At 41.7% G+C, this 25387-nt stretch overlaps 1 protein-coding gene across 1 annotated transcript in view; it reads left to right on the forward strand.

Moving 5' to 3' along the window:
- Positions 1-25387, forward strand: part of GALNT18 (polypeptide N-acetylgalactosaminyltransferase 18) — a 726672-nt gene that overhangs the window by 603661 nt on the left and 97624 nt on the right. Inside the window, exons 8-9 of the mRNA XM_030200982.1 lie at positions 7314-7451; positions 16627-16722. Of these exons, the coding sequence (XP_030056842.1) occupies positions 7314-7451; positions 16627-16722 (234 nt within the window). The remainder of the gene's footprint in view (positions 1-7313; positions 7452-16626; positions 16723-25387) is intronic.

A 25387-nucleotide genomic window follows, 5' to 3' on the forward strand; every position in this document is an offset into this window, starting at 1 on the left:
CCTGAAAAATCCATGTGGAATAAATTTCTGCCTAAGTGTGTTCTATAAGCGGCACCTAGATTTAGGCACAGTATATAGAATATCTTTAGTTCATATCCCAGCACCTAGAAGTATGCACACTCGTTTACATCAAGGTAAATGTGGCATAAATACTGGAACATAGATTTAGGTGCAGAGGCCATATTCTTTAACGGTGCGCATAAATTTTGGAATGCCCATGAAATGCCCATTTCCTTGCCTGTAATCACACCCCTCTTTAGCTCTGCACATTAGAATTTAGGTGTTCTGTGTTACAGAATACGCTTATGGGCTCATTTTAGAAAGAGAAGGGCACCCATCTTTCGACACAAATCGAGAGATGGGCGTCCTTCTCCCAGGGTCGCCCAAATCGGCATAATGAAAAGCCGATTTTGGGCGCCCTCAACTGATTTCCGTCGCGGGGATGACCAAAGTTCCGGGGGGCGTGTTGGAAGCATAGCGAAGGCGGGACTGGGGTGTGCTTAACACATGGGCGTCCTCGGCCGATAATGGAAAAAAGAAGGGCGTCCCTGACGAGCACTTGGCCGACTTTACTTGGTCCATTTTTTCTTGTGACCAAGCCTCAAAAAGGTGCCCGAACTGACCAGATGACCACCGGAGGGAATCGAGTATGACCTCCGCTTACTCCCCCAGTGGTCACTAACCCCCTCCCACCTTAAAAAAAACTTTAAAAATATTTTTTGCCAGCCTCTATGCCAGCCTCAAATGTCATACCCAGCTCCCTGATAGCAGTATGCAGATCCCTGGAGCAGTTTTAGTGGGTGCAGTGCACTTCAGGCAGGCGGACCCAGGCCCATCCCCCCCTACCCAGGCCCATCCCCCCACCTGTTAAATGTGAGCCCTTCAAAACCCACAAGAAACCCACTGTACCCACATGTAGGTGCCCCCCTTCACCCCTTAGGGCTATGGTAGTGGTGTACAGGTGTGGGGAGTGGGTTTTAGGGGGAGGTTGGGGGGCTCAGCACCCAAGGAGCTATGCACCTGGGAGCAATTTCTGAAGTCCACTGCAGTGCCCCCTAGGGTGCCCGGTTGGTCTCCTGGCATGTGAGGGGGACCAGTGCACTACGAATGCTGGCTCCTCCCACGACCAAAGGGCTTGGATTTGGTCGTTTCTGAGAGTGGCGTCCTCGGTTTCCATTATTGCCAAAAATCGGGACGACCATCTCTAAGGACGACCTAAATTTCGCGATTTGGGCATCCCCGACCGTATTATCGAAACAAAAGTTGGACGCCCATCTTGTTTCGATAATACGGGTTTCCCCACCCCTTCGCCAGGATGCCCTGTGAGGACGTCCTCAGGAAAACTTGGGCGCCCCGTTCGATTATGCCCCTCTTAGTGAGTTATGCTTGTAAATTCTAATTATTGCCAATTTGTGCTCATTATTGCTTGTTAAGTGCTGTTAAAAATGCTGATTGACTTGTTAAGCCAATTAAGTTACACACGTTGTTATAGAATACACTAGGATTTTGGCGCAGAACACTAGGCACGATATATAGAATTCCAGGGAATATGCCTAATTGCAAAAAGCATATTCACTGTGGGTATCTTGAAAACCTGACTGGCTAGGAGTGTCCTGAGAACTAGATTGAGAACCACTGATCTCTGTCTGTCTGTCTCTCTCTCTCTCTCTCTCTCTCTCTCTATCTGTCATGACTTGTTTCATTTACTACTGGGTTCTGCATGTAGGGTTACTTTTTATACACTGTCTCTGAAATGTACTGCCATACATTATTATATCAATAGGCACAATGATTAATTTTCATTTACAGTGGTTCTTTTGGGGACCTCATCTCTCATGAGCTGCTTAGAATTGTCACATGTCAACTATGAAAGATAAAAGAAACAGGAACAAAAGGAGAAGATATTTATGAAGGCTTTTCACGAAAATAACCATTTAAAAATCATGTCACTGGAGAACGGGCTGGTAGTGGTTCAAAAATATGAGGAAGAATTCTGATGTTGACAATGGTGCAACAAAAAGAAACAAGAATTCAAGTCAGCCAAGTGATTAGATTAATTAATGAACAGTGATTATTAACAAGGGCTGTTTCCAGGGCAACTTAGTACCTGGTGCCAAGTTGTTATTTTCATTTTAACTGGAAACTGAATGGAGGGGAGAGTGCAATGAGAATAATGGGCTGATGATCAGAAGCAAATGCGGGCGCTAGAAGCTATTAGCTCCATACTAACGCCTGTGTTTGCTACCACCCCATGATCAGAGCCCTCTGCGCATGAAACAATGCACTCGCGGGCTCTGACTGCAGTAGCATGGAAATGCATGCGAAACAGGGTTCTTACCACAAGTAGCATGCAAATGCATGCTAAATATATACCTCCCCAATGATCAGCGGGCAGCGCGCCAAACATTGGTGCTCTGTCCTCAGCAAATCCTAGGTCAGCTCGGAGCTAACGTTAGGGTTTGCAGACCATTGGAGAGGAATGGTAAGCCCTGTCCAACGTGCATTTGCATGCTAGTAGGCCCCCCATTCTCCCCAATATAAACACCCCCGCAGGAACCCCCCACCCCAAGCCAGTGATACGGGCTGGAGGTCTGGCAGACCTCCAGTCCCTCTGATCCCCCCCCCCCGACACAAGTTCACAGGGGGCAGACCCCCTAATCCCCCCTCGCACCCGCCCAAAAAAATCCTTGGTGGCCCAGTGGGCCGCAAATCAAGCCCCCCCCCCCCCATCCTGGTGTCCATTGGCCCTCTTCCCCATCCCCCTGTACCTCCAATCTTCAACCTACCCCCTCCCCCCAATTACCTTTAAATACTTTAGTTTTTCATTGGCAGTGAGCAGCAACACATTCTCCTGCTTGCGCTGGCCCGAGTCTTCTCTCTGATGCAACTTCCTGTTTGCCGGACCAGGAAGTTGCATCAGAGAGAAGACTCAGGGCCAGCATGAGCAAGAGGAATGTGTCGGTGCCTGTTGCTGGCGAAAACCTAAATGATTTAAAGGTACCAGAGGGTTCGGAGAAGTGAAGTTAACTGACCCCCCCCCCCCCCCCACAGATTTCATGGTGGTGGAGGGAGAGATGCGGGGTGGGGGGTGGAGGAGTTATGCCCACCCACTTTGAGATCAGGCCCACCCAAAATTAGGTGTCTTGTTACACTTTGGGATAAACATATATGTGCTGATCTTTCTGAACTAACTCATTTATGTGTCAGCACAAGCAGGTGTCTTTCAGTTTAGACACATACATGTGTATGTTTTCCAGTGTTGTCACAAAGCCCACCATCCTTGGCCTGTATTAGTTTTGTAAGGGACAAGAAACACTGGGGTATCAAGGGGGCAACCTCTCCTAATCCCACCAGTGGAACACTACAGGAAGCAAGCACTTTTCTGAAACCTAGGCATCCCGAAGAACAGGTATAAATCCCAACATAAATCTTTTTGCACATAGACATGCATTCGCTTTCTGAAATGAGGAATGCATTTTCTTTTGTTCTGCCCTAGTCTTGCCCTCAACATGCCTAGACCACGTCCCTTTCTATATACACAGTTTTGAGTTTAGACATGTAAATCTTGACTTTATGAAGTAGGATTTTAAACATGTGTTCTATATACACATCTAAATGCCATCTATATACACATCTAAAGTAAGCACGATAATGAATATGCATGAAATATATTAGCATGGCAGCCATGCATGTAAATATATCCTATGCATGTTCATTAGAGATATTCTAAAAACCCAACATGAGGATAAGACTGGTTTGATTGCCACTGTAATAGTGACATAAGTAGCTTCCCAAATCTGTTCTGGGAACCCAGAGCCAGTTGGGTTTTCAGGATATCCACATTGAATATGCATAAGGTAAGTTTATATACATTACATAAGTACATATAAGTACATAAGTATTGCCATACTGGGAAAGACCAAAGGTCCATCAAGCCCAGCATCCTGTTCCAACAGTGGCCAATCCAGGTCACAAATACCTGGCAAGATCCCAAAAAAGTACAAAACATTTTATACTGCTTATTCCAGAAATAGTGGATTTTCCCCAAGTCCATTTAATAATGGTCTATGGACTTTTCCTTTAGGAAGCCGTCCAAACCTTTTTTAAACTCCTCTAAGCTAACCACCTTTACCACATTCTCTGGCAACGAATTCCAGAGTTTAATTACACGTTGAGTGAAGAAATATTTTCTCCGATTTGTTTTAAATTTACTACGCTGTAGCTTCATCACATGCCCCCTAGTCCTAGGATTTTTGGAAAGCGTAAACAGACGCTTCACATCTACCTGTTCAACTCCACTCATTATTTTATAGACCTCTATCATATCTCCCTTCAGCCACCTTTTCTCCAAGCTGAAGAGCCCTAGCCGCTTCAGCCTTTCCTCATAGGGAAGTCGTCTCATCCCCTTTATCATTTTCATCGCCCTTCTCTGCACCTTTTCTAATTCCACTATATCTTTTTTTAGATGCGGCGACCAAAATTGAACACAATATTCGAGGTGCAGTCGCACCATGGAGCAATACAAAGGCATTATAACATCCTCATTTTTGTTTTCCAGTCCTTTCCCAATAATACCTAACATTCTATTTGCTTTTTTAGCCGCATCAGCACACTGAGCAGAAGGTTTCAACGTATCATCAACGACGACACCTAGATCCCTTTCTTGGTCCGTGACTCCTAACGTGGAACCTTGCATGACGTAGCTATAATTCGGGTTCCTCTTTCCCACATGCGTCACTTTGCATTTGCTCACATTAAACGTCACCTGCCATTTAGACGCCCAGTCTCCCAGTCTCGTAAGGTCCTCTTGTAATTTTTCACAATCCTCCCGCGATTTAACGACTTTGAATAACTTTGTGTCATCAGCAAATTTAATTATCTCATTAGTTACTCCCATCTCTAGATCATTTATAAATATGTTAAAAAGCAGCGGTCCCAGCACAGACCCCTGGGGAACCCCACTAACTAACCTTCTCCATTGAGAATACTGACCATTTAAACCTACTCTCTGTTTTCTATCTTTTAACCAGTTTTTAATCCACAATAGAACACTACATCCTATCCCATGACTCTCCAAATTCCTCTGGAGTCTTTCATGAGGTACTTTGTCAAACGCCTTCTAAAAATCCAGATACATAATTTTAGCCGGCTCACCTTTATCCACATATTTGTTCACCCCTTCAAAGAAATGTAGTAGATTGGTGAGGCAAGATTTCCCTTCACTAAATCCATGTTGACTTTGTCTCATTAATCCATGCTTTTGAATATGCTCTGTAATTTTGTTGTTAATAATAGTCTCTACCATTTTGCCTGGCACCGACGTCAGACTCACTGATCTAAAATTTCCTGGATCTTCTCTGTAACCTTTTTTTTAAAAAATCGGCGTTACATTGGCCACCCTCCAATCTTCCGGTACCACGCTTGATTTTAAGGATAAATATCATATTACTAACAATAGCTCCGCAAGCTCATTTTTCAGTTCTATCACTACTCTGGGATAAATACCATCCGGTCCAGGAAATTTGCTACTCTTCAGTTTGTAGAACTGCCCCATTACATCCTCCAGGTTTACAGAGAATTCATTGTTTCTCCGACTCGTCAGCTTTGAATACCATTTCTGGCACCGGTATGCCACCCAAATCTTCCTCAGTGAAGACCGAAGCAAAGAATTCATTTAATCTCTCCGCTACAGCTTTGTCTTCCCTGATTGCCCCTTTTACTCCTCGGTCATCTAGCGGTCCAACCAATTCTTTTGCCGGCTTCCTGCTTTTAATATACCTAAAAAAAATTTAATGTGTTTTTGCCTCCAACGCAATCTTTTTTTCGAAGTCCCTCTTAGTCTTCCTTATCAGCGCTTTGCATTTGACTTGACATTCCTTATACTTCTTCCATTTTCTGAAGGATTTTCTTTTAGCTCTAATAGCTTTCTTCATCTCACTTTTTAACCATGCCGGCTGTCGTTTGGTCTTTCATCCTCCTTTTTTAATACGTGGAATATATTTGGCCTGGTCTTCCAGGATGGTGTTTTTGAACAGCATCCACGCTTGATGTATATTTTTGACCCTCGCAGTCGCTCCTCTAAGTTTTTTTTTCACAATTCCTCTCATTTTGTCATAGTCTTCTCTTTTATAGTTAAACACTAACGTATTTGATTTCCTATGTATACTTACTTCAAAGCTAATATCAAATCCGATCATATTATGATCACTGTTATCAAGTGGCCCCAACACCATTACCTCCCACACCAGATCATACGTGCCACTGAGGACTAGGTCTAGAATTTTTCCTTCTCTCGTCGGCTCCTGTACTAGCTGCTCCATAAAGCTGTCCTTGATTTCATCAAGGAATTTTACCTCCCTGGCGTGCCCCGATGTTACATTTACCCAGTCAATATCGGGGTAATTGAAATCACCCATTATTATTGTGTTGCCCAGTTTGTTTGTGCCCCTAATTTCCTTTAACATTTCTGCATCCGTCTGTTCATCCTGGGCAGGCAGATGGTAGTACACTCCTATCACTATCCTTTTCCCCTTTACACATGGAATTTCAATCCACAGTGATTCCAAGAAGTGTTTTGTTTCCTGCAGAATTTTCAATTATTTGATTCAAGGCTCTCGTTAATATACAATGCTACCCCTCCACCAATTCAATCCACCCTATCACTACGATATAATTTGTACCCCGGTATGACAGTGTCCCACTGGTTATCCTCCTTCCACCAGGTCTCAGAGATGCCTATGAGGCTCATTTTCAAAGCACTTAGCCTCCCAAAGTTCCATAGAAACCTATGGAACTTACTCCCAAAGTGCTTTGAAAATATGCCTCTATTAATTCTAATTTTTCATTTAGTGCAATACATTCTAACTCTCCCATCTTATTTCTTAGGCTCCTGGCATTCGCATATAGACATTTCAAAGTATGTTTGTTGTTCCTATTTACATGATGCTTAGTATTTGACAGTATTAATTTGCAATCTTTTGTCTGATTTTTATTTTTATTTAAGGACACCTGATCTACTATGGTCTGTTTTGCAACCTCACTATCAGGATACCCTATCTTCCCTGTTTTGGTGATATCTTTGAAAGATACCTTATCCAGAACCATGTTCTTTTGAGCGACTGTTGGCCTTCCCCCCGTTTCTAGTTTAAAAGTATATATAGGTTGATCTCATGCATATTTATTATGGACATCCTGAAAACCTTACTGACTAGGAGGTTCTCAGGAGAAGTTAGCAAGTCTTTTGAATGACTTAAAATCAATCTGATGCTGCTGCTGCTGCTGGATTTTTATGTCATGAAGACTTTGTTTCACAGGATTCTGGAATTGATATTGGTGATATTTCCGAGCGGAAGGCTCTGAGGAAGAAGCTACAGTGCAAAACCTTCCGGTGGTATCTTGTCACGGTGTATCCAGAAATGCGAACTTACTCTGACACTATCGCCTATGGAGTGGTAAGGATTGCATTTTTTCTTTATGAACGAAGGATGCTGATGAGAAAATAATTAGAAATAATTTAAAAGAAAACAAAATGACATGATTCAAGATGGATTACTTCTAGAGCAGAAACAACCTTCATTCTTACAGGTTTAAGGAACCTGGGTTCAAACTATATTCTGTAAGGTTTAACTAACCTACAGTGGCATAAGGGAGACATGCTATCATAGGTCCTATGAATTTTTAATTTCTGCTTACTCCTAAATCTTCATTGCCTGAAGCCTGGTAACAAAGCTATGCAAATTCACCCAGTTAAAGCTGCTTTCAGCTCTAACTGAGATCTTCTACACTAATATCTTCAGCATTATCCCAGTGCTTATTGACACAAAAAATATTTAACCTTTCCTGTGCTGAGAGAAATACAGCGCCATGTACATTATCATCTCTCCCTTCCCATTAAGCAATGGTAAAATAACCCCAGGGGTTATGGAGGGGATTCTATGAATGACGCTGAAAAGTTAGCTAACAACTAAATATCGTTTGGAAAAAAACAGTTTTGTAGTCCTCCCACTGTGAGTGTTCAGCATATGTCTTATATTGAAAAAGGAAACCTCAGAATTCCCCAGGTAGGAACACACCTATGTGAGTCAAACACCCTGAAGTGGGAGTCAAGTCGAATCATGGGTTTCTATGTGCTCCTAGAAAAAAGGGAAGTCACAAAAAACTCAAAAATGGAGAAAACGTGACTACCCAAAAAAAGCCCAGGAATGCACATATAGTAATATATACACCATAAACACAGTGCAATGTCCACAAAATCAGCGCCAGAAAAAAAATTGGCACTAAGCATTATTCTACAAAGGGCACTCCAGGATGAATGCCCTTTATAGAATAGCATATAGCGACAATTCCTGCAGTGAAAGTATTTATGCCAGCTGAAACCTGGTGTAAATTCCATCACCCAACCATGGCATTTTGGTGTGGAAATGGCACTAATTTATAAAACATTTCAGAAAATCCTGCCCCTCCCCTGACCACACCCCCTTTTGATTTGCTCACTAGGTGATTTAGACACATGGGCATATAAAATAGCACACAGGAAAATTTGAGCGCAAATCCCAATTATTGCTAATTAATGGCTCATTAAAAAATCTATTTTTTTTTTTATATTTTACATTTTTTTTATTTTGTTTACTTGTGCTTCTGTGATTGATGGTTGTGAGTTCTTTATTCCTGAATGGATGTTCTGTGTGAATGAATCTGGGAGATTGGTTTGTCTGCCTTCTTTCTCTTTCCTATGCGTTCCTATCTCTCTTTTGGTTTTAATAGATTTGTACATTGCTTAGATCCACTGGCTTGGAATATGTGGTATAGCAAGGTTTTAATAAACAAATAAACATAAACATCTTTAATCTCTGCCAAAAATTCAGTGCCCAAATTTGGGTGCCATATATAGAATCCGGGGAACTGTGTATAAAAGTATGCATGGTGCCAAGAAGGCATATAGGGCTAGATTCTGTATATGGCACCTGAAAAATGTGTTAGGAATAAATTTCTGCTTAAATGTATTCTATAAGCAGCACCTAGATTTAGGCGCAGTATATAGAATATGCTTAGTTGATATCCCAGCGCCTAGAACTACACACATCCATTTACACCAAGGGAAATGTGGTGTAAATAACAGCATAGATTTAGGCAAAGAAGGCCATATTCTATAACAGTGTGCGCAAAGTTTGGAACACCCAAGAAATGCGCATTTCCTTCCCCTTTTGGTTCCATGCATTAGAATTTAGGCACTATGCATTACTGAATATGCTTAGTGAGTTATGCACTTAAATTCTAATTATTGACAATTAGTACTCATTATTGCTTGTTAAATGTTGTTGAAAACACTAGTTTGTTAAGCCAATTAAGTTACGCATGTTGTTATAGAATACACTTGGATTTTGGCACGGAACGCTAGGCGCAATAATTAGAATCCAGGGGATAGCATTATGAGACTCATGACTAGACCTGTTCAGGGACGAGTTTGGATGAAGCATGGGTGGCGTCACAATTTATTATGTACTGATTATAAAGTGCATGCAAATTTATGCTTGCCTCGAGCTGGGATAAATGTCTGTTGCTGCGATCCAGGTGTTATTTATACCGCTCTGATCCTTACTATTATATAAAGGCATAAAGATATCTATTTGTCTTTATAAAATGGGTGCCTACCGAACCTTCGCACACAGTTGGCCTCATAGAGGGTAATTTTATAACAAGGCATCTAGGCACATACGAGCATATGTTTCCCCTATATGCCTTGGTAAAATAATCCACACTAAAACTAGTACACTAAGTTATACCTTCCCCAAGGAAGGAATAACTTTGTGCATGTGTGTTTCAGTAAGATTTGGTACATTTGTGTACAGTTTTAAAAATAACCAGAAAAATGGGCCCAATTAAACTCCTACCTCACCCGAAATATATCTAAAAGAGGGACTCAAAACTATAATGTCACTTATCTTACAATAACAACTTCCATATAAGTTTAAAGAATAGTTGTAGAGTATCATGTGAACATGTGAAAGGCAGTTCTACAGCTGGGCACCCTCATTTACAGAATACCAGCACTTAAATGCACATGTACCTGTGAAAGTGCTAGCAAAGCACCTGAGCACTATTCTGTAACAGCATGTGGAACTGGCATGGTGTGAAAATGCAAAGGAGCAAGCTCATGGGTGGATTATGGGCGGGACATACACTGGGCTCCCACTTATGCACGTAACTTATTGAATACTGTCAGTTGTGTGTTTCTCTGCTGCATTTCTGTGACTCTGATTACACCAGGTCTATGGCTGGTGTAACTGAAGGTGCAGAAATGTCAGACCTGCTGATACAAAACACAAGTATTTTGTAATAGAATCTGGGTGTCCGGATGCCCTTATAGAATACGGCTCTCACCCAGGGTTCCCTCTAAGCTGTGTGGGAGTCCTACAACCGCATTGCTGCCAGTGGAGGAGGGCAGTGCTTCAATTTTGTGTTTTCAGTCACTAGGGACAGGCAGGTCTTCTGCAGTTTTGCAGAACTTGCCTGTCCTTCGTTATTGAAAATGTGATATTGAAACAGCACCCCTACTGGCAAGAATGTAAGTGGAGGACTTCCGCACAGCTTAAAGAGAACATTGCTCTTAGCGTACATCCTCAGGACACCTAACTGGAAGCACCCAATTATAGAATTGCCCCCTTTGTGGTTAATTCCAACAAACTGACACTATAGCCATCTGAGATTGAAAAATGATGTTCTCCATACTCAAGCTGTTTCTACAATTACCCCCTGAAATGCAGAGTATTTGAGCTGTACTACTTGCTTCCTGTATAGGATTTATTGTGTCTTGTATCATAATGATATGTGGCTATCAGTACAATGAGTTCAGTTATCTCATTATACATTTATTCCAGCTGACTCTAGGCATATGTAAACTAAGCAATTGCTTATAGCTCCAAGCAACTCAAGGAGGCCCCTGAACTCAAGTTTTATAATTATTATTTTCCCTGCAGACCTCTGCTTCCTCCTCTCTCTCTCCTCCAGTTGCTTGTTTAGGGCTCTCAATGGTCTGGCATTGCCTCGGATTATTAACAATACTGTGACCAACTGTGAATGGCTACTGTATCTGAATTCAACCTGGCTTTTAATATACATCAAGCTGTGGGTCTCCAGGGATGTGCTGAAATTGCTGTTTTGTGCTATGGGTTACTTATTTTCTGTTATGCCATCAAGAATCAGGAAGTGTGTTGACTTCCCCTAGTGCCTGCTCTGGTGTATATTATTAAAGTTATAAAATGAGTGGACAGGGCCAGAACTAGATATTTTGGTGCCTGGAGCATGTAGCACAAAAATACACCCTCAAACACAGAGACCAAGCCAAGACAAAGCAGCGGCAAAGGCTGCATTTCCTCTCTTCTCCCTGCATCTCAGCTTCTCCTGTGCCCATGTTGTGCTGCCCTATCCGCTGCCTCCCAGTGAGAGCCCTTCACATGCCTCTTCAATAGTTGAGTGTCTGAAAAGCTCTTGCAGGGAGCCAGTGTGGCAGAGTTAGAGTAAGGTTGTCACATTTCTGTTGGGTGAATCCAGGACATTTATTCCAGTAGCAAATGAATGGTTCACTGGGAAGAAGGGGGAATAGCTAGTAGACTGACTGTCCCCATGAAAAATTGTAATAATTTGCTCTGGAAATAAACAAAAACCATATTCTTCAAGTTTTGTTAACACATCATGTCACTGCTATCATCACGATTCATTTCTCCATCACCCAGTAATCAGTCCTCTCACTCTCTCCTTCCATACTCAGCCCTCTCTCTCTACCAGTTCATCCAAGGTCCTCTCTCTCCTTCAGTCTCAAAATCTTACTCTCTCCTCTGGTTTCTGAACCCTTTTGTCTGCCATATTCCTGCACCCTTTCCGCACAACCTGGCTCTTCTTTTTTTCCTTTCTTCATCCCTATTCTCTCTCTCTCTCTCTCTGTCCCCTTCCTCCAGTTTAATCTGCTCTCTCCAAATGACTACTCTCCTCTTCCTCAGTCACAGAAAGCTCCCTTCCTTTTCTCTTTCCATAGAAGACTGTCCCTAATGTCTTTCATTCCCCCCCCCCCCCCCCCCCACACACACACAATTGCATTATTTTCTCTTTCTCTTAGGCTTTATTCTAGGTGTTTATATCCTGCTGCTAATGTTTTCTCTTGCAGATTTCATTTTCATGACCTATTTCTTTTGTCATTCTCATCTGTATTTATTTTGTTTCCCTTTATCCCATCTCATGGTGTTTATTCCATTTTTCCTTTCTCACATAAGGTCATGCATTTTGTATCACTCAAATATGGTTTATTAGAATTTGCTATACCGCCATGACTAATTGGAAGTTCTCGGTAGTTTACAATCATCCAAACATCAGAAAAGGAAAGGAAGTACAAAATCGATAGGAAAGAGGATAGATCAAGCATTCAAAGGGACAAGAGGGGAAAAAAAGGGGGGGGGGATAAAAAGCCAGTGTAAAGAAGGAGAAGGAGATAAGGCAAGAATGGATTAAATAGGGGGAGAAGGAAGAGGACAACAGCAGTTCAGGCTGTGGTGAAAGCCAATTGCAAACAACCAGGCCTTTGATTTGAAATTCTTAAGTGAAATTTCTGAATGGATATCTAGTAAGAAAGGGCGGCAAAGAAAAAGTCACGATGACAAGTAAATTCTAATTGAGCAAGTTTAGGACCAGGTAAGACTAAGTGGTGATCATTTATTGATCTTGCTAACCATAGGAGCCAACTTTTCAAAATTATTGGGGGTGCTAAGCCCAATGGAAATAACCCCTCCCTGGACAAATACAAGGAATTTTCTCAATATTGGGGGTGCTCAAGCACCCACAGAGTCGGCTCCAATGTTGCTAACACGTGTATCCCTTCTCAATTCTTACTCCTCTCCTAACACACACATTCTCTCTCCAGCTCTCACCACTCTCCATACTGCTCATCTGCCCGCTTCCTCCTCTCATTCCTTGTCTTTATCCTTTCTGCCCTCCGTCACCAATTCCTTCTACCCCATCCCTAATTTAGTTCTCCCCTTCTTCATCTTTCCCTTCATTTTCTCTGTTTTCCGCCATTTCATCATTTCTGTCCTCCAACCTGTTCTCCCTTGTCCCCTAATCAGGATTCTATAACTTGGATACACAAGTTCTCTAGCATGCAGTTGCAAAGGGGGACGTGGACTGGGGGGAGAGATGTGGGTGGGTCAGGGGCATGCCTAGCATTTAAAAAACGATGTCTTTTCAATAAAGACTGCCTCAGGGATTTATAGCTAACACCATCAAGAGGTTAAAACATCCAAGGCTGTTCCACATAACTTTTTTATGCTGTCTTGGAGTTGCTGACTGCAGTATTGGAATGTTTATTGGCCAGCAAGGCGAAACACTTGTTGGTGTTATGTATAAACTCCTGAAGCAGCCTTTTTCTGGCCTAAATGTTGGTGCATCCACCTAGCTCAAGGCATATTCTATATACTGTGCCTAAATGTAGGTGCATCTAATAGAATATACCTAGGAGTCTGTATTGGACATACCTAGATTCTAGGTGCCATATATAGAATCTAGCCCTTGGTGTTAAGCGAGGTATAAGTTGTTTTAAATTAATAAATATTTTTAAAGCATTTGGCCATTATTTTAGAAACATATCCACACATAAATAGCAGCATGTACATGTATTTATCACATACACGTGTAAACACTGATTTCAGAAAGCCAAAGGGAAATATGTATGGAAAAAAATTCCCACGTCAGGATTTATACCAGCTCAAAGGCTTGCGTGTTTTTTTTTAAAAACTGCTTATTTGTTCAGGACTTTATACAAGGGATTAAGGGAGTCATTTTACTTAATCCCATGAGGTTTATGTCTGTCTCTGAAATGAAACCTTGTTAAAATTGCTGCCTCACTACTTCACTGGTGGCATTTAGACATGAGGGGTTGTAAAATGGGACAGCTACACATGAAAGTTGTGAAATCACCTCCTCCACATGGAAACCAAAGAATCTGTGTCAACAGATACCATCGAAACCAAGTATGTCCCAACCAAGTATGATCTCTTGGTTCTATGTAAATTAGGTTTCTGGGTATCTTTGAACACTTTTAGGAACTGAAATCTGTGATCTGCACACAGAAATATTTACGTAGTCCATCTCTTCCCTGACAATTATCCTGAGTATAGTATGAAAAGTGCAGTACCTTCCATTGCTAAGTACTTTAGCTGTTCAGAATTAATTATACGCAAGTGTACACCAAACATCCATTGAAAGAACACTGCCTCAAACCTGCAATTTCTATTCTGTTTAAGCAGCTCTGTATGTTGCCTTGTGATGTGGAGATTCACCTATAGAGGTATAGGAAGATAGGTGTACACGAGTCTGAATAAGAGCAGTTAAATAGGATAGAACTATAAAGATATGGATAGGCATGCAAAGATAATTATAGATATCGGACTAGTATACAAGAAGTTTTGGTTTATATGTCTGATTAAAAAGGTTTAGAGTCTAGGTGGATAAGTATGGGTGTGTACAAAAATCCCTTTTTTCCCCAGTATTCATGCTGATACCAGTGACGTTAGAATAGATTTTATTGAGGCAAGCCTTGAGGCTTGTGCCATAAGACTTTTTCTTCATTTCAGCCGCATCCTGAAGGTGTATACGAATGTTTAGGATTGCTTTATTTGAGTAAGAGTTGTGAGAACAGACTCCTGATGAAGGCCTCTGGCCGAAACACGAATTCGTGTAGAGTCAAGTCTTTTTATTCAACATAATAAAGCATTTTGCATCATCAGGATTCATTTGTTTGGACTTCTCTTTGTCACCTTTGCTTTGGTGTTTCTTCTGAAAAAGATAACTATACATAGAGAGCTGATTTTATCTACAGTATCTATATATGAATAAATGTACATCCCACAAGACCAGTTGAATTAGGCACACTCCAGCAGTTTCTTCTCTGAAATTATTGTTTTGCATTTCCCATGAGATCATTTTCACATTGAGAAGTGCATCGTTCCATTCTTCCCATTAGCATTTCAGATTACTGTGATCATCAGTGTCATCATCCACTCTGAGGCAGACAATAGATTCTGCTCGGGCTTAAATGTGATCATATATTTTTACATTTTAAATGACAGATAAAGTAGTGTTTCCCAGCCCGCTCTGGAGACACACCTAACCAATCTGGTTTTCAGAATATCTGTAATGAATATGCAAGAGATGGATTTACATACATTAGAAGGGCAATTCTCTAACTAGGCGCCCACATTAATGGGCTCTTTGTATGTATAAAACAATTTCATGGGTAAGTGTAATAATAATAATAGCAACAAGGCTTATGGGGTCTTGCAGTTCAGAGTGGCTAACAAAAACCAAGAACCTAGTCATATCCAGGAAATTACAACAGTAACCATCCTATATAATACTTCTCACCTCCAACGTTCTGTCTTGCTGCCTGTGTTCGTGGCTGAGTTGGTCTGCTAGGCTCCGAAGCCAGGCTGCCGTCACACGCAGCACTGACCAACCGCACGACAGCAGCATGAGGCCCCACCCCTGCCGCCACACCCCTCCCCCATGGTCACCGCCGCCGCTCACCCCTCCACCCCCCAAGGTCGCCATCGCTCCCCCCCCCCCCGAGGTCGCCACAGCCAGTGCTCCCCCCTTCACCCCCCCCTGAGGTCACCATCCAGGCCCAGCCACTTTCCCTCCAGGCCCGCCCACCCAAACAGACCTGCCAAGTCTCCCGCGAAACACATGGCACCAGCTTCCATTTCCAGCCACTGCTGCTTCTCCTGTTGAGCAGCAGCAGCCGCTACAAAAACAAAAACAGCTGTTTTTAAAAAGCAAGCGCGGCACCGCAGGCAGCCATCAGGCATTGGCTGTCGGCTCTGCAGCCGCTCCTCTCGCCTCTCACGTCGCTGCGCTCCTCCGGGGTTGTCTTTTAGGAAAAGATTGAAAACTTACATTTTTGAAAAAATTTTGTCTGTGTAATTGCTAAGTTCTAATTTCATCCACTGTATCTTTTATTTTGACTATTGTTGTTTTTTGCTTGTGTTCTGTATGATAGGCCTATAATTATTGTAACCCGCTTAACAACTTTTTGGATTTTGTGGTCTAGAAATCCCTGGATTAGATTACATTACATTACATTAGGTGCCCACTCATAGAATTGTCCCCATAGGTGTCTAGTGTATGCAAATCTGTCTCATACATGTTCACTGAAACCCATCTTGAGGTAAAGCACCACAGGGGAAACTTGTTTGGTCAGAGCAGACGGACAAAGAATGATATTACTTTTGCTATACTTTGACAATGCATTTGTTGGGTATGTTGTGAGCATCCCAGAGTCTTTTTTTGGAGAAAGATAACATATAAATTAAAAAATGTAATAAAATAATGGCTACTTCTGAGATGGAAATGTTCATCTTGTTCTCTTGGCCAGCGAGGGGACATTTATTGACTAGGCATGCTGTGCACAGTTCAGAGGGAAGTTTCTATTAAAAGAGGAGAAAGAATATTAAAATGTTTTTAGATTTTTTGTTTTGTTTTTATTTTTTGTTGTTTTTTTAAGGTCAGGAACAATGTAACTGACTATTTACTATGTGGTCTTCTTTTTTTTTTTTTTTTTTTTTTTTTTTTTTTAAATCCTTTTTGCAGAACTCCCTAAAAAGTGATTTATGCCTTGATCAGGGCCCAGATACAGATAATATTCCTATCCTGTATATCTGCCACGGAATGACACCACAGGTCAGTGTGACTCATCATCTTTCTCTTGTTGCTTTTGCTGGTAATTCTCTGTCATAGAGGAATCATGCTGGAATCATACTGGGTCTCTCAAGTAAAAACTACTCCCTAAAATGAGAACAAGGGATTAAATACTTATAAGTCAAACAGACCTTACTATTAGGTCCCGTGAGCTTGCTTATATGTCAGTGTAATCAGCTAAAGCTTTAAAGACATCATTAGTCCTTCCCTGTAGTGAATACTAGTGATAATCCATTGAGTATCCAGACAACATAACGAGTGATATACTATCTTCTTGCATCTTATAAATCCACAATGAATAACAATAATATACAAATGATTTCAATATCCCTTGGAGCTCAAAGTCTGCAATCTTATGGCAAAGAGACTTTTCACCTCTGTAAGCCAGTGTAATGTGCTGCAGTGTTGCTCAAACTATAGACCGGATTATAACAATCACTTATCTAGGCCTGGCAGCTGGGTTTAGCTGAGCATCTCCACAGTAAACTCAACCCTTTAACCCTTCTGGTAGTCTGGGATAATAATTATTTCCAGCTTAGGGGAGAAATTATCAACTTAGGCTACCATTAAGATATGTTATTGTACTGTTAACTCCAGTTATTACTATTAGGTCTCATTGTATAAAATAGCACGAGTTAGTGGTACAATGCCCAGTGGCGTTCCTAGGGGGGCTGACACCCGGGGCGGATCCTGGAAGTAACCTGTTCTGGGGCAGAGGGAGCACAGAACGAACGTAGCGGACAGGCGCGCGGCACCCCCACTCCCCAGCGGCATGCATCCAGGGTGGACCGCACCCACCGCCCCCCCTTGGTACGCCACTGACAATGCCACATCTTAATGGTAGCCCACATTGATAACATCTCCCCTAAATGTTAAAAAAAATGAGGGCTGGGCCAGAAGGCTATACAATCCAAATTGAAAGAAAATCAAACAGGAGAAAAATGTATCCAAAGAATTGATTGCTATGAAGAGCAAATATAATATACCCACTCAAACTTTTCAATCTATTTGATGGAGGAAAAGACTTCAGATACTCGGCTCTCTGTTATATATTGAAAACTGTAGAAGCTGGGTGAATTTGGGCATGTTATCTGTACTCTCATTGGTGCTTGTGAATTTTGTCAAAGGTCTTCACTTTGGGCTTGATATTTAAAATGATTTAAATGCCTGTCTGGGGCTAACCAGGCATATTCAGTGGTACTTAACTTGATAGTACCACTGAAAATGTCCGGTTAATGCCCAACGTGAAACTTGCTGTTTTGGAGGCATTCTGGGAGCGGAGTTAACACTTGACTGGTTAAGTTCCGATATTTAGCACTTAACTGGCCAAGGTAACCACATAAATAGGACTGTATAAAAGTCAGTCCTATATACAGTTCACCATAGCAATTTAAGTGCTGAATGTCGCACTTAAGGGCCCTTTTACTAAGCTGCAGAAAAAAGTGGCCTGTAGTAATTTGGATGCATGAAATTGACACACACTAGGCCATTTTTCACTGCAGCTGGGAAAAAAGGTATTTTTTAATGGGACAGTAAAATGGCCATGCGCTAAAATTAAAAGTTGCACATGGTTATTTACTGCCTGAGTCCTTACTGCCATCCATTGACCTAGTGATAAGGGATCACACGTTACTCGCATGGTACTGTCAATTTGGCATGCACAACCCATTCATTAGCCCTACCGCTGCTTAGTAAAAGAACCCCTTAACTAGCTATGTTTTTGTGGGCCCCATATTCCCAGAAAGTCAGTGCCAAAGACCAAACATGATGCAGCATTGAATTTCTGGGGATAACCCAGTGGCAGTCAGCAAAACGCTGATCAATGCTGGGTGAATATTGAGCCCTTTTTATTTGTGCATAAACACTGTACAATAAAGTGTTATTATAAAAAAATGGGTTTTAAAGTCTACTTTAAAATTTTTTTCAAAAGAAGGCTCTTGCTTCAAATTCAGTGGACATTTGTTCCATAATATGGGGCCTACAGCACTAAAAATAGAAGAACAGTTTGTATCGAAACAAATCTGATGAAAAGAGGGCACCATTAAAAGATGCTGTTGAGATGAACACAAAGATCGAGTGGGTGTATGATATCAATAAACATGATAAAAGTAGGAGAGCACCTGATGTAAAGTTATGATTTTATAGGGAATGTTGGCTAAAATTAGTAGCCAGTGTTCACTTTTAAGTAATGGAGTGATGTTTTGCCCCCAAAATATATTTAACTCCTATATTTTGAATTAGCTGTAGTCTTTTCATATTCCTCACATGAAAACTGGAGAAGTATGAATTACAGTAATCAATGAGGGGCATTTTCGAAAGAAACATCCAAATTGGGATTTGGATGTCTTTATAAAACGTCCAAATATTGGGGGGGTGGATCGTATTTTTGAAAAAAGATGGATGTCCATCTTTCGTTTCGAAAATACCAAGGACGTCCTTGGATTTGGACGTCCTTAGACATGGACCTCTTTGACATTCGGCAATTTTCGAAACCAAAGACGTCCATGTCTAAAACTTCCAAATGCAAGCCATTTGGACATGAGAGGAGCCAACATTAGTAGTGCACTGGTTCCCCTGACATGCCAGGACACCAACCAGGCGCCCTAGGGGGCACTGCAGTGGATTTCATAAAATGCTCCTGGGTACATAGCTCCCTTACCTTGTGTTCTGAGTCCCCCCCAAACCCCACTACCCACAACTGTACACTACTACCGTAGCCCTTACGGGTGAAGGGGGCACCTATATGTGGGTACAGTGGGTTTCTGGTGGGTTTTGGAGGGCTCACTGTTTCCTCCACAAATGTAACAGGCAGGGGGGTATGGGCCTGGGTCCGCCTGTCTGAAGTGCACTTCAGTACCCACTAAAACTGCTGCAGGGACCTTCATGCACTGTCATGGACCTAAGTATGGCATCTGAGGCTGGCATAGAGGCTGGCACGAAATATTTTTAAAGATGTTTTTTGAGGATAAGAGGGGGTTAGTGACCACTGGGGGAGTAATGGGAGGTCATCCCCAATTCCCCCCGGTGGTCATCTAGGCATTTCAGGCACCTTTTTGTGCCTTATTAGTAAAAAAAACAAGTCCGGGTGAAAACGTCCAAGTTTTACTTTAGGATGCCCCTTGCTTTTTTTGATTATGGCACAAAGTCTTAGGCGCATCCAAGTCCCACCTTCACCACGCCTCTAACACGCCCCCTTGAAATTTGGACATCCTTGCAAAGGACTTCAGTTGGAGATGTCCAAAATTGGGTTTCGATTATACCGATTTGGACATCCCTGGGAGATGGACGTCCATGTTCTGATTTATGTCGAAAGATGGACGTCCATCTCTTTCGAAAATGAGCCTGTAAATCTCCTAGTGCATGAAGTACTTTCTGAAAAAGCATTTTTGTATGATAGTTGAAATATGTAAATGGAAAAGTAATTGATCTTCAAGAATGACTCCAAGGACTTTTAGTGAATGAACAATATCAGTAGTTGTGCCAGCAATTATGAAGGAGCAGACAGAGAAAATCCTGGTGTTCTGGTGAAAATAGTAGCTCTGTCTTTATCCAGATTAATTTTTAATTTATGGGACCTTAACCAATATGAAATCCTATCAAGCTTGTTAATCAATGAATAAACAGTGCAGTAGAATAATCTGTAATGGATAACAAGTATGTATCATCGACATATGTAAATGAAATGGTTTTCAGAGATTGTATCATAGTTAGTAGTGGTGCTAGAAAAATGTTAAATTATGTGGGAGCCAACAACTCCTCAGGAACATGAGTAAGATGGAGAATGAGCATCATTCCATTGAGCAAAATTCAACCTGTCAGATACATAAGAAGTGAACCAAGAAAGTGTGGTTCTTGTCATGCCTATTTCATGCAGCCTAGTAAGTAAAATAGTATGATCAAATATATCAAAAGTTGAGGAAAGATAAAAAGAAATTAACACAGTTCTTATCCTGGTCTAAGTTAGAAAATATAAATGTAGCAACTCCTCTATGAATGCAATTTCTGTTGAATGATCCTTGTCAAAACCTGTTTGATAAGGGTGTATAGAATTCGTGTCATCCAATAATTTTGTTCGCCGGATACTGTAAAACGTCATCACATACTTCAGTATTCTGGTCCTTTTATTTTCAGCTGTGTGTTGTGATTTTGTTGCAGCTGGAAAGTAGGCCTCGTATGATGAATTCTGCTACAGATGGACTGAATAAAGTGATTCCCTTTATTCAATGGCTTAGAATATTTTTAAGATGATTCTTGGTGCCCCTGCTTCTGGCTCTTTTTCTCAAGTTCCTGGCTGACAATGACTACTTTGTAAAGGACTTCTAATTTCTCTTTATTTGTCAAGGTGGTATTTGTAGATGGAGAACTCTGAGATTGCCCCAGTCAGGTTGTTATACCTAAAGAACACATTTAAGTGGATTTTCAGTGGTGCCACCTAGAGGCAAAGTTATCCACGTGGGCTACTATTAAGATGGGTTATTTTATCACTAATTCATGCTATGTTAGCACAGATCCCATTTTATGCAATAAGGCAAAGGGACCCTTTTACTAAATCACATTATGCACGTAACATAGTAAGTGACAGCAGATAAAGACCTGAACGGTCCGTCCAGTCTGCCCAACAGTCACACTCATCATCAATTCATGATTAAATCAACAATGAACATGATAATCTCTCTTTGGCATTTCTGAAACATAGACTGTAGATGTCTGCCCGGCTCTGTCCTTATGTCCCAACTACTGGAGCTGCTGCCAATGCCCACTCCAGCCTATCCGAATCCATCTTGTCATTGGCGAGAGCCAGACCGTAAAAATCTGCCCAACATGGTCCTCAGTTCCGGCTACTGAAGTTGCTGTTTAACACGTATTCAAAGCTGGAACTAGGGTTTGTGAGCCCTTGGGCCTCTGCCGAGGAGCGGCAGGCAAAACCACCCCCAAACCAGGGACAGGGCAGAACAGGACTGGAACCCTGGACTGGGGTTGCAGCAGAGGCAAACAAGCTGAAACAGGCAGAGCAGGAACCCTAGTCTTAACCTGTGCTTAGCCGCTTTTCCCCAGGAGTTGAGCCCCTGGGTGCAGGCGGCTGGCAGGGCTTTGCAGGACAGGGCAGGGGCAGGATACCAACAGGCAACACACAACAGAGTAGGACTAAAAGCTTCCAGTGCAGCCACTAACAAGAACACAAACAGATAAGAAAGAGGACTGGAAGCTGCCAGGTAGCCACTAAACAAGACACACAGAGCACCAAGAACTAGACACAGAACTGTAGAATAAACCAAGGAACCAGCCAGGTCGGGGCAGACAGAAGAGAAAACCAGGATACTAGCTGGGTCAGGGCAGGCAGCAGAGAAAACCAGGAAACAAGCCGGGTGTGGGCAAACAGCAGAATCAGGCAAGAACTAAAACAAGAAACCAAACTAGGCATAAGTGCACAACGCACCAACATACCAGGGACCTTAAACGAGGCAAAGGCAGAGAGTTTCCAAATGGCTAATAAGCCCAGCAGCAACTGAGGCTCAGCTGCAGCAGTCACCAGACCGCTACGGGAGCTGTGCAGGGTCAAACAAGACAGACAAATCTGGCAGCCTGGAAGATCCGGACTGGACTAGGCTAAAGTCTGGAACGGGTGGTAGTCCATAGCAGCCACCGGTTCTGGCCACCAGAGGGCGAGGTGAGCACAGACATAACACTGTTGAAGCCCTTTCCAGCCCATCCTAAACTGGATTGCCATATACATAGTTCTTCACAGCCAGAGTCGCCATCCAGGCGTCACTCACACATCCACAACATGCAGTCATTTAAGGTTTTTTTTTTTATACCATCCATTTTCTAAATAAAGATCCTCTGTGTTCATCCCACGCCTTTTTGAATTCCCACCCAGTTTACCTTATGTTAACTGCTAGTGCAGAACTGCATTAAGGGGCTTTGCAGTATTTTTGTAGTTAGCACGCAGTAAACCAAGCCTTAAGTGCTTTTTGTGTCAAGGGGCATGGCATGGGTGAAAGTGGGCATGGAAAACATTTTGCAGTTAACACACTGCACTTACTATGCACTAACCCCTAACTTAAGTTGCATGCGCAAATCCGCTCATATTCTGATTTCCATGCACAACTTAATTAGTTAACAAACCAATCAGTGTGGATAATTGCCAATTAACAAGCAATTGTTGACACTAATTGGCATTAATTACAATTCACGCACACAACTGTCTAAGTGTATTCTGTAACATGATGCACGGTAATTCTAGGTTGCATATTTAAAAGGGCATGGCCATGAGTGTGGAATGGGCAGATCATAGGCATTTCTAAATCCTATGCACATTATTATAGAATACACACGGTCTGCGAATAATTTAGGCATTGGCATGTACACCAAGTTTTACTTGACATAACTGCCAGTGACTAAGTCGCTTGGCGTATTCTTTAAACCGCATGGAAATTTTGGCATATTCTAAAAAGTACGCCTAAGTTAGGCGTACCTTATAGAATACACCTAGGCATATTTTTTTGGCGTTGATTTTTTAGGTGTGATGTATAGAATCTAGCCCTAACTACCTAAGGACAGTTAACATGAGACCACTTACTGCTTTCTTATTAGGTGGTGCTGAGCAAGTAGCAGGCATTAGTTTGAATGTTAATGCACAACCTGCAATAAAAGATAGTGGGAATGCCCCCAATAGGTGCCGTGTTAAATTTGCAGCTACTGTGTGGTGAAATCCCATGTTAAGCAGTGGTAATTGCAAATTTTACTGCGGTGTAGTAAAAGGGTCCCCTAGTTACTAATTACTGGGGTTAACAGTAAAATAACAGGTATTAATGGTGGCCCTCATTGATAATTGTCCCCCTTAAATGGATAGCGCTGCTGGAAAATAACTGCCTAGAGATTTCTTTCTTTGTTTTGTTTTGGAATTGTGTATATAAGTTTGATCCTAAATGTTTGTTTGCATTCTCTGGTGGGCGGTAGTTATTGTACCATGTGAAAAATTTCCTGCAATCTGACTTTATATGTTAGGATTTTTAAAGGCTATTCTGTTATTTGGCCTTCAGCTAAGTGTCTGCTGGTGGTATCATGGAACTGTTTCAAGTACTAGAGTATACAGCAGGATGGAGTCATACGTAGTACTACATGGGCACAAACAAACCACACACACACACACACACACACTTTATTGACTTTCCACCCACTGATAACTTACTGAGCTGGAAGCCCTGCTCTGATGGAGCTCCTGGTGCGATTTTCCAATTCCTTGCAAATTGATGTTATCTGTTTTTCCTTCTAAAGGACTAAGCAAATAATGTTAGTATTGACCAGTATTACAATATCATGCTTGATTAGGTTCCGTTTCACCATTGAAAAAGATAAAGTGTTGCAGTTAGTCATTGTCTTCTGTTTCCCATTGTGCAGGACAAAAAAGATATCTAACAGAGCCACAGCACTACATGTACAGGTAGAGAAATACTGGGTTTCTTCCCATGAGATTTTTAACAAATCCTATTTATTTTGTTGTTTTTAAGCTTAGTAACAGCTTTGCAGGATAATTCAGAGGTTGGTGAGCATCATTACTTTCTGCCTCTGTGAAGGCTCACGTTTCTCACTTGGTTTATAAAACTATATTACCTCTGACAGCCGCACTCTATTGTACATGCTGTGCTGTAGGTTCAAATTAGAGACAATAGTTCATGTGACAGGGCAAGCAGAAACTTTCATTTGCTCTGTGCAGCTCTTAGCATAAAAGGTTTTTTAGAAGGTTACCCAAAATAGCACATGAAAAGATCAATTTTCAAAGGGTAACCTCAACTACCACGCCCAAGTATGTGAATATTTAGTTACCAGAAAGCATGCTTGTACTTTTGATCACATAGAAAAGAAGAATTCCAGAGCTGTGTTTGGAAACTGCATGCAGACATTTCATTTTGAAAACATTAAGGCTATCATCTTCTACTAGGTCGATCAGATCTACTCAGCTGTATCCAGTTAGTTTCCCTCCAGCTCAAGCTTTTTTATTGAAATCTAGTTTTGAAAAATCTGTACTGTATAGAGTCACAGCCTTACCAATGCCGCTACGGACAAAAGAGAAGCCTATAAAATTGTATTGAAATCTGAAGATGCATCTATTCCATAAAATTTGGGGGGATGCATGAATTTATGTGATCTTACTATCTGTATTTTTGCTTTTTTTCTGCTCCACTTGGAAAAGACTGGTACAGGTGGAATAGAAATGCCTAAATTAAATTATTACATTTAGTAGGTGTGGCACTAATATGTGCATATACCCCCAGATCCTTACCTAAATTTGGGTGCCCAAAATTGGGCGAGGATCCCATGGGCCGATGCTAAGAACTCTGGCCCTGTAGGGAACAAAACTGGGAAATACTGCAGGAACAGTGTAGCAAAATAATGCGCAACACTAATACCATGCAAATTATATGTTTGCTGTTAGCATTGAGCATCGGGAAGGTAAGGGGGAGGAACATGCCTGGCACATGCACACAAGAATTGTGCAGTGAACACCAGCGCACACCTAGTCAAACTAGGAAGCAGGGAACCCATGTACAAAAAACAGATACCTGCAATGGCTTATGAGAGCAAGAGGGCCAGATCTACAAAGACATTCTTCAATGGGATTTCATGGACACATTTTTCAACCCGT

Source organism: Microcaecilia unicolor, chromosome 4, assembly GCF_901765095.1.
Source record: "Microcaecilia unicolor chromosome 4, aMicUni1.1, whole genome shotgun sequence".
Taxonomy (NCBI): domain Eukaryota; kingdom Metazoa; phylum Chordata; class Amphibia; order Gymnophiona; family Siphonopidae; genus Microcaecilia; species Microcaecilia unicolor.